Source organism: Anabrus simplex, chromosome X (genome assembly GCF_040414725.1).
Source record: "Anabrus simplex isolate iqAnaSimp1 chromosome X, ASM4041472v1, whole genome shotgun sequence".
Lineage (NCBI taxonomy): Eukaryota > Metazoa > Arthropoda > Insecta > Orthoptera > Tettigoniidae > Anabrus > Anabrus simplex.
The window spans coordinates 183,160,768-183,174,642 of record NC_090279.1 but is presented as its reverse complement, the minus strand read 5'-3'; the positions used below and the strand labels follow the sequence as shown (position 1 = coordinate 183,174,642).

Below are 13,875 nucleotides of genomic sequence, written 5' to 3'. Positions count from 1 at the left end.
TTTGCACTCATTTTTGCCAGTAGTCTCCCATATTCCACCCTATGAAATGCCTACATTTTCCATTTTCCCCTAGACTGTGGGGTTAGATTCATTACTATTATAGGATTTTTAAAATGAGCCGTTTTGCAATAAAATTCAAAGAAAGAATTTTATGTTTAATTCATGTCTTGTTGTGTTAGTTTAATATTAATCACAACATAGACACAGAATGATTCTGTAAAATTATATAGCAAGTAGCATATTTCAGACACCACTGTAACATTTGAATTTACTTCTTAAACTGCCACCTGGGCTTAAAAGCAGTGGTATATGAAAAATTAAATAAAAAACTACACACAGCTAAAATATTAGTCATGATGAACTGAGCAACTGTGCGGTGAATAGGATAAAAGCTCATTTTAAAACCATTCCATTTTCAACATTTCTGAACCAGTCTGAGATACCTGGATTATAACTGCCCTGTCTTTTGAAATAAGAAACTGGGTTTATGTAGGAAAATGCCATTTCTAAACATAAGTGAACTCTGGTGTGCATCAAAATACAAAATTTTCACCATATGTGCCAATTTTGTTGTTAAAAAGTTTTTAACAGAAATTGTTTTTGGAAAGGCTGAAATTTATTTTTATTTACTGTATGCCATACATGAAAATGATAATTCTACATCAAGATTACAAATGGTTTGAAGTGCCTGTGGTGTCCCTAGGAAGAAGTCTCTTAATTCACCACTGTAAGATGTTTGTGGGCATTCTTGAACAAAGTGCCTAACAGTGTCTTACAGCACTACACCTGTAACATGGTGAAGGTCTTTTCCTCCACTTTTACAGGAGACACCCCCCCCCCCCCAACGTCTACAGCGATTTGTTCGACCAGATCTTTCTAGGTTGAATGAAAAGTGGTACCTTCTCAGTTATGCAGGGCATTTCTGAACTCTCTGGAGGGGCAAACAATTTCAAGTCATGAGACCATCTCTCAGCCAGGCTGAATTTATTAGCTACAAGGTTCTGCGCTATGCTGATAGGTGGATATCCTGTATGTAATCGTTTCACATGTAGACTGACAACATCACCATGAATAGGTAGTAGTTTGTTGCTCACTTACGTAGGTATAACCTTAAATTGCCCTACGTGACCCCCAGGTGGTGCTCAACGAACAATAGTGATCAGGCAGACTATCCTTTGTGTTCTCCCAGCTATCAAACATGAAAATGCAGGCTGAAATACATGATAAAACTATAAACAGGATCATTAGTTCCTTCACTTTCACAGTAAAACAGGCTCTTTGTGGACACCAAGATATTTCTGGCGACCGACTTGTGACATTACACATCGAGGACACCTCAGTGTAGTTACATCCTGCTTGGAAATACAGCATAATTAAATAACGGTTACCTGTTATACCAGTATCTCTTCCAACCCCAGCGTTGTTGACCAGGATATCAACGCCACCAAGAGTTTCCTTTATCCATTTAAACAGATCCAAAATATCTTCTTCCTTAGCGACATCACATTTCTTTGGGTACAGTTTCCCAGGCGTCGCTTTGGTTTCATGATATCTGCCTCGGCTTTTTGCTTCGTTCCTCGCACTGGTCACCGCTTCCTGAAAAGAGAATCATACTCTTAACTTCTTTCCACCGATAAGACACACGGAGAGTTGGTGCTGCCTAGTAGGTGGATTGTTCCCAAGTAGCGGGGGATAGGGAGTGAGCATGGTTAGCGGAAAGTTTAAGAGTGGAGTTTTTGTTGAGGGCATGTTATTAGCTATCGTTGCTGCACTCCTACATTTGTTGAGCATTGTGTGTGTTAGGTATCAGTATGGTGACATAGTATTAATCAATGGATATTTCTAGTAAAACCTTCTCTCCTAAAGAAGAAATCTTATGACAATCATTCCCAAATTTTTACGTTTCTGTTGGACTGCAATGCATTTGAGAGAATATGTAACTAAGTTATTCAGTAAACAACAAAGAAACTGTTTTAACACGTTGAGTGCCGAGCCGATTGTAGCACACTATTCCACTGGTGCCAGGCATGTTTTTGAATTGCATTCCGCTGGTGCCAAAGCAATTGTACATGTTGTAGTCCGTTTATATAATCTTGGGATTTATTTATATGATGTACTAAGTAAATTTTATCTCACCATACCATGGTCATGTGTGACGCCATATGGTGTCACATCAATTTTTTTTAGGAAAGATAAAATATAGCGTGACGCCATATGGCGTCAAGGAATTTTTTGTCATGGAATGTGTAATACGAATTTCAAATACGGGACATTTATTTGCTAATTCAAATTAACGCAATATTTATGAAAACCTAGTAAAATGCAAAACAAGTACTTATATTACATTACATATTGTTGTGAACAGTTTTCTGATAACTCTAAACAATGAAAATATGCGTCTCGGCACGCCCGAGTTCTTGTTACTCGTAATTTTTCAAACCTTATTGGCATCGTTGTTCTAACATCGTCCTTTGTACACTTGTTTCATGTGCCATTTTCATATTTACGTGTTGCCCATCTAATCGGGAAGTTAAGGGGAGCGCGCTAACTATACGCTACCTGGCTGCTAGCGCAGCTCGACGCAGCCCGGTTGGTTCACGTCCGCTGCTTCGCTCCTCCCTACCTCTCCGCCACACCCCGATACTCCCGCGGCACTTCTAATTTTCTGACTATTTATTTGTTCAATTTTGGCGTTTAAACTTGCGCTGGGTACATGCAGTTTTCACCTTGGCATTCTACTGCCTCCCACGAATATTCCTACCAAATTTCAACCGAATCCGAGTGTAACACATGTATGTGTTCCCTCGTAAGATTATTACCACTATCTTCCATTTGTTATATTTTTGCACAACTATATAAACTGAGTGATAATACGTACGTAAACGAGGAATAAACAATGCATGGCGCGCTTTCACCTGTGACAATGACCACTGGCCAGTCAGTGGCTTCGGAAGAATACTGTGGCGCCACATGGTGGCATAGAGTAAAAATACGTAGGTGGAATAGACCCTGAAGTTCGCCCTTTCACGTAGTACCAATCTTACGCGCATAGATGTCACAGCTGATTATCTATGGTGCATCGCCTGAAACTCAACTGTGCCGCCAAATGGATTTCAAGAACGGTGTGCCGCCATATGGCTTCACGCCATCTCAAATTTGAAGACCACCGTGACGCCATATGGCGGCACGTGGCACCCAACGTGTTAAACAAAAAAGAAACCACTTTTCTCCTTGCAAAAATCAAATGATCATAAAAATGTCTCCATCATGGCCTCCCCGTGTGGGTGAGGGCAGTAGAATAACACCCCACAGTATCCTCTGCCTGTCTTAAGTGGCAACTGAAAGGGGCCCCAGAGGCTCAGCATGGGAGCATGGAGTGGCTACCACAGGGCCCTTTAGCCGAGTCCTGACATTACTTCCACTTGTGCCAGGCTCCTTACTTTCAGCTATCCTATCAGACCTCCCTTGGTCAACTAGGTTTTTCCCGACCCCGACGGTGTTAGAGCATTCGAGGCCCAGGGAGTCTCAATTTCACACCCTTCATGGACACGTCTTTCTCTGGCACATGTTTTTTGAAGTGTCGGACCACTTCAATTTTTCTCTCTGATTAGTGTTAACAGAGGATGGTTGCCTAGTTTTACTTCCTCTCCAATCACGACCACCACAACCACCACCACCACCACCACCACCACCACCACCACCTTCGAGGTTATCTTTTTTTTTTTTTTTTTGCTAGGGGCTTTACGTCGCACCGACACAGATAGGTCTTATGGCGACGATTGAGGTTATCTTGCAGTCCCTCACAATCGTTTAAATTATTACTCTATACCAGGGATCTCAACATACGGCAAAGGCATTTTATGCGGCCCCCTGACCGAGTTTCAATAGTGTGCTTAAGTTTTGATTTATCGTGGACCCAGAAAAATCCAGTTAAGAACGTTGTAATTTACGGAGGAAGGAGAAAAAAAGGATTAAGAAAAATCTGTGAATTATTCCTAGTTTTCTTCTTGATGTGATGTTTGTTACTGGAGTGTAGGGATCAATCCCACCTTAAAAAGCAGGTAGAAAATATATATATACTTTCTGCATTCGGTCCTTGGAATTGACTTCCCGGGAGATTATACAGGTACAGTTATCTTGGGACATTCACAGGAAATGGTCAGTTTACACCGGAAAGTGCTTCGGGTGGTTCATTGTGGTTTATTGCTTAATTGTGAACCAAAATTCTTACGAACTACTGATATTTAAACTCGTCGGTAATAATTTCTTTTGTCAACGAAAATGGCCCTTTCCAAACCTATAAACCTGGACAGTGAGTCCGTGTTTTTATATTGAGAACAGTGTCTGATATGCAAGAAAAATATTTCAGTTTAATAAAAATAAAATAAAAAATAAAAACAATATCGGGTGGCATTACGATTTCAAACACAGATCCGTATTACTATATAATACGATGGAATATTACGGAAGGAAAAGATTTCAAATTTAATGAAAGGTCTCACCGCTCAAAAACAAAATGTTCACAAAACAGATCGAGGAAAATATAGCTCCAGTCCGCGCTAGTTATATTTGCAACTGCAAATTTATTTTAGCCGCGAAAGGGAGACCATTTTCTGACGAGTTTGTGAAGAACTGTATATTTCCTGTAACGTAAGAAATACGTCCTGAAGAGAAACTACTCAAATTCGGTCAGCTTATCGCGGAGCGCAATAACGAGAACACAACTGCGCGAAAAATCAATCACTAGAGTGCTTTTCATTCGCTTTGGATGAAAGGAATGACTATTTTTTAATCGTGGCATTGACAAAGCTTGTGAAATAACTCAGGAGAAGCATCCATGGAACTACAACAGACGAGGATTTATTTCTCGATCAGAATGAAACGAAGGGTTTTACTTTCTTATTTTTACAATTTGCTTTACGCCGCACCGACACAGATAGGTCTTATGGCGACGGTGGGATACGAAAGGCCTAGGAGTGGAGGAAACTGCCCCTTAAGGTACAGCCCCAGCATTTGCCTGGTGTGAAAATGGAAAAACACGAGAAACCATCTTCAGGGCTGCGCACAGTGGGGTTCGAACCCACTATATCCCGAATATCGGATACTGGCCGCACTGCAGCTATCGAGTTCGGTATTATTATTATTATTATTATTATTATTATTATTATTATTATTATTATTATTATTATACGTGAATGGTCCCTATTGGAACACACGAAGCCTTATGATTTCGTTTGCGGAGGATCCAGGACGCTTTCATCTGTTGACTAAAGATCCTCTTCCGTTCTTTCGTCCACTTGGTACCTGCTCTTTTTGGTACTTCATTCTCTGGAGTAACTTCCCACTTGTCAATTTTCTTTCTATATATATATTTCGATTCAAAATGTCTTCAGGTTGAATTTGTGCGTTCTTCATGTCCATCATTGTTTGTTGTATCCAAGGGAAATTCTTCAGTTTATCAACTCTTTCAAGAACTTGGTGGGTTAGTCTATTTTCTGGAAGCCTCTTAACATGTCCATAAAATTTCAGCCTTCTTTTCCTGAGGTCTGCCGCAATATTAGATAATTTTTCTGTGGATTTCCGGGTTTGGAGGCGGTACCCTTCTCCCGTGTGTCTTGGTCCTAAAATTTTCCTCATGATTTTTCGCTCTTTTAGGATATTTTCCAGCTCGCCCTTTCTATAAAGCGTTAGAGTTTCCCCTGCACATAAAGCCTCAGGTTTGATTACAGTATTGTAATGTTTAATCTTAACGTGCAGAGACATACATTTTTTGTTGTAGATTTCTCTTGTTCTTCCATAAGCTCTTCTGAGTTTTTGGACACGGTTGTTTTGGGCTATTTTCTCTTGTCCGGTTGGTTCGAGAATTTCGCCCCCTACCGGGCGAGTTGGCCGTGCGCGTAGAGGCGCGCGGCTGTGAGCTTGCATCCGGGAGATAGTAGGTTCGAATCCCACTATCGGCAGCCCTGAAGATGGTTTTCCGTGGTTTCCCATTTTCACACCAGGCAAATGCTGGGGCTGTACCTTAATTAAGGCCACGGCCGATTCCTTCCAACTCCTAGGTCTTTCCTATCCCATCGTCGCCGTAAGACCTATCTGTGTCGGTGCGACGTAAAGCCCCTAGCAAAAAAAAAAAAAAAAAAAAAGAATTTCGCCCAGGTATTTGAAGTGAGGGACTGTTGATTTTTCCGTATTTTGTATTGAGACTATGGATGTCTAGTTTTGCACAGAAAAATTCAGTTTTCTGGAAGGAGATATGAAGTCCGACCTTTCTGGCACATTCTTGGAGAATTTCAACTTGCTTTATTGCTGTGACTTCATCGCTGGACAAATGGGCCAAGTCATCCGCGAAGGCTAAGCATGGAATTTCAAGCTTTTTTCGTGTCCCGATGTTTACTGGGTTCCAGCTATTTTGTGCTTTCAGTTCTTTTTCCCATTCCCTCATCACCTTAACTAGGACGAGGTTGAAGAGGAAGGGTGACAGTCCATCTCCTTGCCGGACACCAGTTTTTATCAGGAATTCGTCTGAGATTTCTCCCATGAATTTCACTCTTGACTTCGTGTCAGTGAGGGTCTGTTTGGTCAAGTTTAGCGTTTTGGAGTCTAGTCCCTGTTCTTTCAGGATGTTGAACAGAGATTGACGATCAATTGAACCATAAGCCTTCTTGAAATCTACGAAGGTACAGATGATTGGAAGGTTTCTGAGGGCCCTGAATTTTAGAGCGGTTCTGAGGTTGAAGATCTGTTCAGTGCATGATCTGTGAGGGCGGAACCCAGCTTGATATTCACCAATCTTATGCTCTAGTTGTTCTTGTATTCTTTTCAACAGGCATGCAGAGAAAATTCCCCTATAGTTGTTCACATCAGTTTTGTCTCCTTTTTTGTGAAATGGGTGAATTAAGGCACATTTCCAGTCTTCTGGGAGTTTTTCGTTTTTCCAAATTTTCTGTATGATTTCTGTAAGTTCTGAGTGAATTTGGACCAAGATTCTTAAGGAATTCTGCAACAATCCCGTCTCTTCCCGAGGTTCTGTTCTTTAGTCGTTTAATGTGGCTCTGAATTTCTTCCTGGTTTGGTGGATATTATTATTATTATTATTATTATTATTATTATTATTATTATTATTATTATTATTATTATTATTATTATTATTATTATACTCTAATCGAAAACATACAAATTTACAGTTAATGTACTATTCAGTTCGTAGTACACAAAACATAACATGTCCAGTATTTAGCAATATCCAGTACACTCGGAGTGGCTAGTAGATCATCCTCTGTGCACGTTTGACACAGAGGGCACCGAAGCATGTGACTCGTGGTTTGTTCTCGTCCACACTCACATCTTGTATCACGTGTGCGGAACCCCCCATTGTCTTCAAGTTATCCCTGGATCTTCCCACTCCTGATCGTAGCCTGTTCAGGGACTTCCACACCAGCCAGCTTTCACTATGTCCTCAAACAATCCGAACTTCAATGGCACTGTGTTTTTCTGCTACTGAATATGCTTCCCCAGTCTGGTACAGATCATTAATGCCAGACAGGTAGGTACGCCTCTCAATGAAACAATTAGGTTAATTACAGGTTGCTTAACCCGCGAGGACTGGCGCATGGGTGTTTTTGACCCGAGACTTAAACATTAGCCTATAATTCTGATTTGGTCACCCCTCGTTTCCCGTCGCCTTCAGTACCTTCCTTCCTGACCTTTGACTAAATACTGAGAAAGTTCACATGTGATAGCTTTGTTATCACCCGAGTTATTGGTATGTTACTCTCTGGCGGGTCAGATTTACCCAAGGCGCCAGTCCTCGCGTGACTTTTCTGTCAAATCAGTGCTTATCTTGATAGCTATGTCGATGGATTGGAATAAGGAACAAGAACGTTCAAAACGACTAATTGATGAAGTATTTAAAGAAGATGAAGAGGAGGAAGGAATCGGTGGACAGGAAAGTGAAAATGACTGTGTCAGAAAGTGAGCTTAGCAAAATATTTGCTGAACAATTATCGGCTTGCTTTAGTCGAAACGATATGTAAGAATAGAAAAGTAATTCCTCTTAGTTTTGTACAACACACCACAAACCACAGGATTCAAATACATTTGCATTTGATAATCAAGTGACTCTGGTATCACATGTTCCGAGGAAATGAAAGACCGTGCTGCTCCTATCAGCAATGCAGCATGAGGCAGCCATTGAAGGAGAGACTGGTGACAAACAGAAGCCGGAGATGCATAAATTTTACAACTGCACAAAGTCCAGCGTTAATGTTGTTGACGAGCATTGTGCAACGTACAACGTTGTACGTGTGAGTAACCGCAGGCCACTAACGGTATTTTATGCCATGCTGAATGTAGCTGGCATAAATATTCTCATTGTCTACCAATCAAATGGACCTGATAAGGTAGTTAGACTTGCTTTTCTCAAGCAACTGTCTCAGGAAATGGTCCACGAAGACAGGAAAAGCCCAGCCGTAATGGAGAAATTTCTTCGTTCACTCAGGTCGAACATAGCTGGATATGTAGGAATTGAAACTCCGATGACTGGACCTCCAGCTAAGAAAGGCCGAACAAGATGCGGGTATTGTCCTTCCAGTGCTGACAGGAAGACGAAAACTGAGTGCAACAATTGGGGAATAATGATTTGAAGTCAACACACCACTCCCATGTGTCTCCAATGTACGGGTATCGCTACCAGCCAGCATGAACAGAAGGGCACATTTTGGACAGCCATGAATTCTTGAAAAATACTGGTAACGATTTGCGAGTGATTGGAAACGTTTATTGAGACTTGTGCTATATATTAATGTGAATATTTCTTTGAATTGTTGATCGTAAGTGACGGACATTGACGATAAATACTTCCCTGCCAATATTATAGCCTATTTTACAATTCATGAAATTATTTTGCATGTTTTATTGAATACATGTTTCAAAATCACAATAAACGATTTAGAATAGTTCATTAGAACAGTCCAGGTGCAAATCAATTTCGTACGTAGTGCCTGATGGCTAAAAATAGATTTTTAAAATCCGGGTCAAATACACCCATACGCCAGTCTTCGCGCTATATTTTTTCGCGTCAGTCCTCAGTCAGTCAGTCAGTCAGTCCTACTCCGACAGATACAACTATTACATGTTAAGAAAACAGTGTTGCTCTTAAGGACCTACAAGGAGTGAGCACAGCACCTCTTAGACACCTATAATTATTCGTGATTAAGGAATATTATAATTACTTTACATTGTATTATGAAAGAAAGAAAAGAGGAGAGTCTTTTCCCCGTGCGTTATTAAAATAACTACGTAAGATTTCCTAGTTAATAAATACATTCGCAGGGAGGAAGCACATTGCGGCAACAGCCTTCACTTTGTTGCCTTCCTTCATTTTCTTTCTGTGTCGCTCTGTTACGTGTAAAGCATAATCCGTTACTCTAAATCCTGGCAGCTTATCGCTGTTGTAAAAAAAAGTCTTCTATTTATGTGATGCTTATGTTCTTTAGTCGTTATATCAGTGTGTACTTATCTTGAGCTTAAAATACTGAGTTTCACAAATTTACGTACCGCCGTCTTTCCGTGATGCTGTTTAGCATACCCGTTCGAAATTGCAACCATTTTTGTCCTTTGTCATAACAGCAACACTGTTTTCTTTACATGGAATGATCTTATAGTTGGAATAGCGCCACCCCGTGTTATACCTAGAGAAGTAGCTGCCAACAAAGTGGATTAAGGTGGAACAGAACACAGCTCACCCGCTGCATGGACATAGCCCTCCTCAGCAACGGCTGAGATCCCGGAAGAGCTTCCTTGAAGACATATGAGGCGCTTATCTCACCAGGGAACGCAAGGCTGGAGCTGTGGAAGAAGAGGACCTCACTTTCACCAATGGATGCCAGCAGCTGAGCATAACAATGGCTAATGTTGAGGAAGGCACACCGACCCAGTCCACGAGCTAGAGTAGTTAACCAATGAAGGTGAAAATACCCGACCCGGCCGGGAATCGACCCTGGACCAAACACCAGCCAGCATGCTAACCAGTTGAGCTGTGTTGGACAATTCAGTGGTGTACTACTTTTATGCCCGGTTTCTGGAAAGATGAGATATCTTTCCGATAACTATTGCTTTGTTACAGCTGTCGACTCGATAAATCTTCGCTGCGTTGCACAGCGGAACAGCAGCTAACTTATCGAACTGTCAACTATTGGCTCGTTGATCAAGTTTCATAAATACACACTACATGCCACCCCTCGTACTGCTTTGTTTTTGTGCATTAGGTGTGTTCCCTAGATTGTCAGGCGCATGCGCACAAGTAATGCATCGCATTTGAGCTTTCTGTGCAGCTCCTATTATCCCCTCTTTGCCATGCAGGAAGAAATGGATATTCGACTAGTTCTTACAGAAGTGGGTGCCAGTTTCGAGGTGATTAAGGACTGTCAGAAGAATTTTATATTGTTTGAGGATTTCTAATGAAATATGCACATGTCACGCGCAATCCAGTTTGCACTGAGCCTTGTAAGTACACCGTATCTCTTCCCTGTTATTACAAAATATGAACATTGTTTGATCAAAGTATAACGACATACATCGCGTAATTAACATAATTATATAACCTGTTAGTTCCTTGTAATGTAATATCGTTAATTAAAAACAATCCCACGATAAAAGTATATGCTCACTGCCAATGCAAGAAGGCCTGCAGTAGGCCTACTACGATAAATGTGTAATTATCTGTTATACTCAGTTACTGGTACCAGTGCTTTTATGGACACGAATGCAGTCACAGATACAAATATGTCAAGACGCAGTAGTACTGAATCTTAAAGGTTATCGTAATTAATAATTGATCAACAGGGGACAATGGAAAATTATTTGTCACAGGACGCAAATTGTCGCCTGTAACCTCTACCATACCTACGACAGTATATTTGTTTAGCCTCAGTCTGTCTTTGAATTCATTTTCACTACTGTATAGTTCATTTGAACATTAGGCCGACGGAAGAAGATGAGAAAGCCATAGAAAATTTTAACAAACGCAATGTTAGCTGCTGATACTGAAGTACTGCGCACACGCCCAGCAAGTTAACAAATAGATATCTCCTGCTCAGGGCCCTCTAAGTTAGCAAGCGATTTGTCGAACCGATAGATGTATCTTACGTTCGGTTCGTGCAACGCCAAAACACAAGTTAACCATTCGATACCGCTATAGGTTCGATATCTCACGTTCCAGAAACCGGGCATTAACCTTCAATCGTTTGTGTGCAAATCAGTATTCCAAATGTATCGGTATTTCATAATGGCGCATATTTTGAATATTACTCAGCAGTACCAGGTCGTGTAGGGTAGGTATGAGTCACGACGTACTGATAAGAATGTATTGTGTTCCTGCCAGTTCCGGTGATGGTGATTGCAGTTCGATGAGTCACATCTTTCACTCCGACTATATTTCTGAGGTTGTGTGAGTCTGCGACCAAGACATCTCTTTTTGTGCAGCGCTGTCCAAGAAAGCTCAGGTGTCATTGTGCAGTTTATCACAAGAAAGTTACTACAGAATGAATAAAACTTTGTATAGACTCAAGGGCCCACCCCGCGGTGGAGGGGTAGCGTGCCTGTCTCTTACTCGGAGGCCCCGGGTTCGATTATTACCTGGATCTGAGAGCTGGCTCAAGGTCCACTCAGCCTACGTGATTATAACTGAGGAGCTATCTGACGACCCCGGTCTAGAAAGCCAAGAATAACGGTCGAAAGAATTCGTCGCGCTGACCACACGACACCTCAATCTGCAGGCCTTCAGGCTCAGCAGCGGTTGTTTGGTAGGCCATGGCCCTGCGGGACCGTTGCTCCATGGAGTTTGGTTTGGTTTCTGCGACTCAAAGTCATTTCGTTAATACACATCGAATATTAAACGAATGCAATTGTCTATGCCTCTCCCTACGTTTTAATACAGTCTACGGTGACTACGCAAACTACTACGGTTCACTTTACATAGATTTTGTACATACATTATAGACCATTATGCTTTTCAGCGTTCATTCTGTAAGCCCCTGAATTTACTAAACGTCGCCACAATCCTCTATTTGCAACTAGTGCTGTGGCCTCATTTAGTTCTATATCTCTTATCTTGAAATCGTAAGAAACGGAGTCCAAACATCGTCGTCTTGGTCTCCCTCTACTTCTCTTACCCTCTATAAAATAATCCATTCTCCTAGGTAACCTATCCTTCATTCGCCTCACATGACCCAACACCGAAGCCGGTTTATGCATACAGTTTCATCCATAGAGTTCTTTCTTAACTTAGCCTTTATCTCCTCATTCCGAGTACCCTCCTGCCATTGTTCCCACATGTTTGTACCAGCAATCATTCTCGCTACTTTCATGCCTGTTACTTCTAACTTATGAATCTATCCTGAGTCCACCCAGCTTTTACTCCCGTAAAGCAAAGTTGGTTTGGAAACAGACTGATGTAAAGAGTTTCGTTTAGGAGCTGACGTCCTTCTTACAGAATACTGCCGATCACAACTGCGAGCTCACTGCATTAGGTTTACTGCACCTTGATTCAATCTCAAATTACCATCCTGGAAGAACACAAGTCCCAAATACTTTAAATTATCTACCTGTTCCAGCTTTGTATCACCAATCTGACATTTCATTCTCAGATTTCTTACATACCGACATCAATTTAGACTTCGAAAGGCTAATTTTCATACCATACTCATTGCACCTATTTGCAAGTTCCAAGATATTACACTGCAGGCTTTCGGCACAATATGCTATTAAGGACAAGTCGTCAGCATAGGCCCGATTTGTACAATTATTATAACGCAATTACTTTGAATGTATTTCTGGATTGGAATTGCAATTTGGACGTAGCCTATCTGACATGCCGCAATTCCAATTCCCCGTACTTTTGTAGAGCTTTTTTTCCCCTTCTAGAAGTGAAAACCAGTGGGGTTTCAAACCACAGAGGGGCTGTCGGGGTCAGATTTTTAGTACGCACCAGGTAATTGAAAAATGCTATAAATATACAGTTATGTTTCGTAGATATAGAGAAGGCATATTACAGTAATAGTAATTTCGTGTGGGTGAACATAGGTCATTACAATGACGTCAGTAGGAATGGCGCGATTAAAAGCAATATGAAATACTCGATCGAATGAAAAACCACGCATGTTCTTACTTTTAACGAACAGCACTACGCTGCCGATATAACAATCCAAAGTTCCAGAGTTGGTATGACCAAGGTGCAGACAGTCATGATCCGTGAACACTCTTCGTCTTTTTTTTCGGCTGGGGGGGGGGGGGGGATATTGGAGAGGCCCTTTTACTAATCTGTTTCCTAGGAGTACCCGTTGAGTTCTAAAAATCTAACTTCACTACACTGGCGGCGGAAAAAATGTATTTGACTTGGAGGCAAATTTTTCAAGCCAGAGGAGAAAACCCCTCTTCACTGCTAATTTGGAATAAAATGAATGTCGAATTTAATAAAAGTGAAGAGGAAGGCGCTTTTCTTAAGAAACGGCTCTTTTCAGGGTTGAATTTTGAATTATATAGTGAATTGTGTGCTATAATTTGGAATGGGCCGAAATTGTAATTCTAGACCAGGTCATACTACTGTTATTAAGTGAACCTCTGCCAAATGTGCACACTGCTCATTCAAAACATCGCGTCAGAGTAGGGATCGAATAGCTGGAATACTGTGATGAACCAGTGTGTTACGTACCAGCAGTATCAGACAATGTATGAACCAGAGGAATGGCATGCTACAGAAAAAAAAGTTTTCTAACTCCCCAGCTATCCCCCCCCCCCCCCCCACGCAACAGTAATCCCATCTATCGGAGTTGAGGGCACCATAAGAGGCAAAGAACATCACAACAAACAATGGTCAAT

General features: G+C 41.3%; 1 protein-coding gene across 1 annotated transcript in view; it reads right to left on the bottom strand.

Moving 5' to 3' along the window:
- LOC136885929 (farnesol dehydrogenase) overlaps positions 1-13,875 on the bottom strand; it is a 71,779-nt gene that overhangs the window by 44,112 nt on the left and 13,792 nt on the right. The window contains exon 2 of the mRNA XM_067158628.2: positions 1,389-1,596. Coding sequence (XP_067014729.1) covers positions 1,389-1,596 — 208 coding nt within the window. The remainder of the gene's footprint in view (positions 1-1,388; positions 1,597-13,875) is intronic.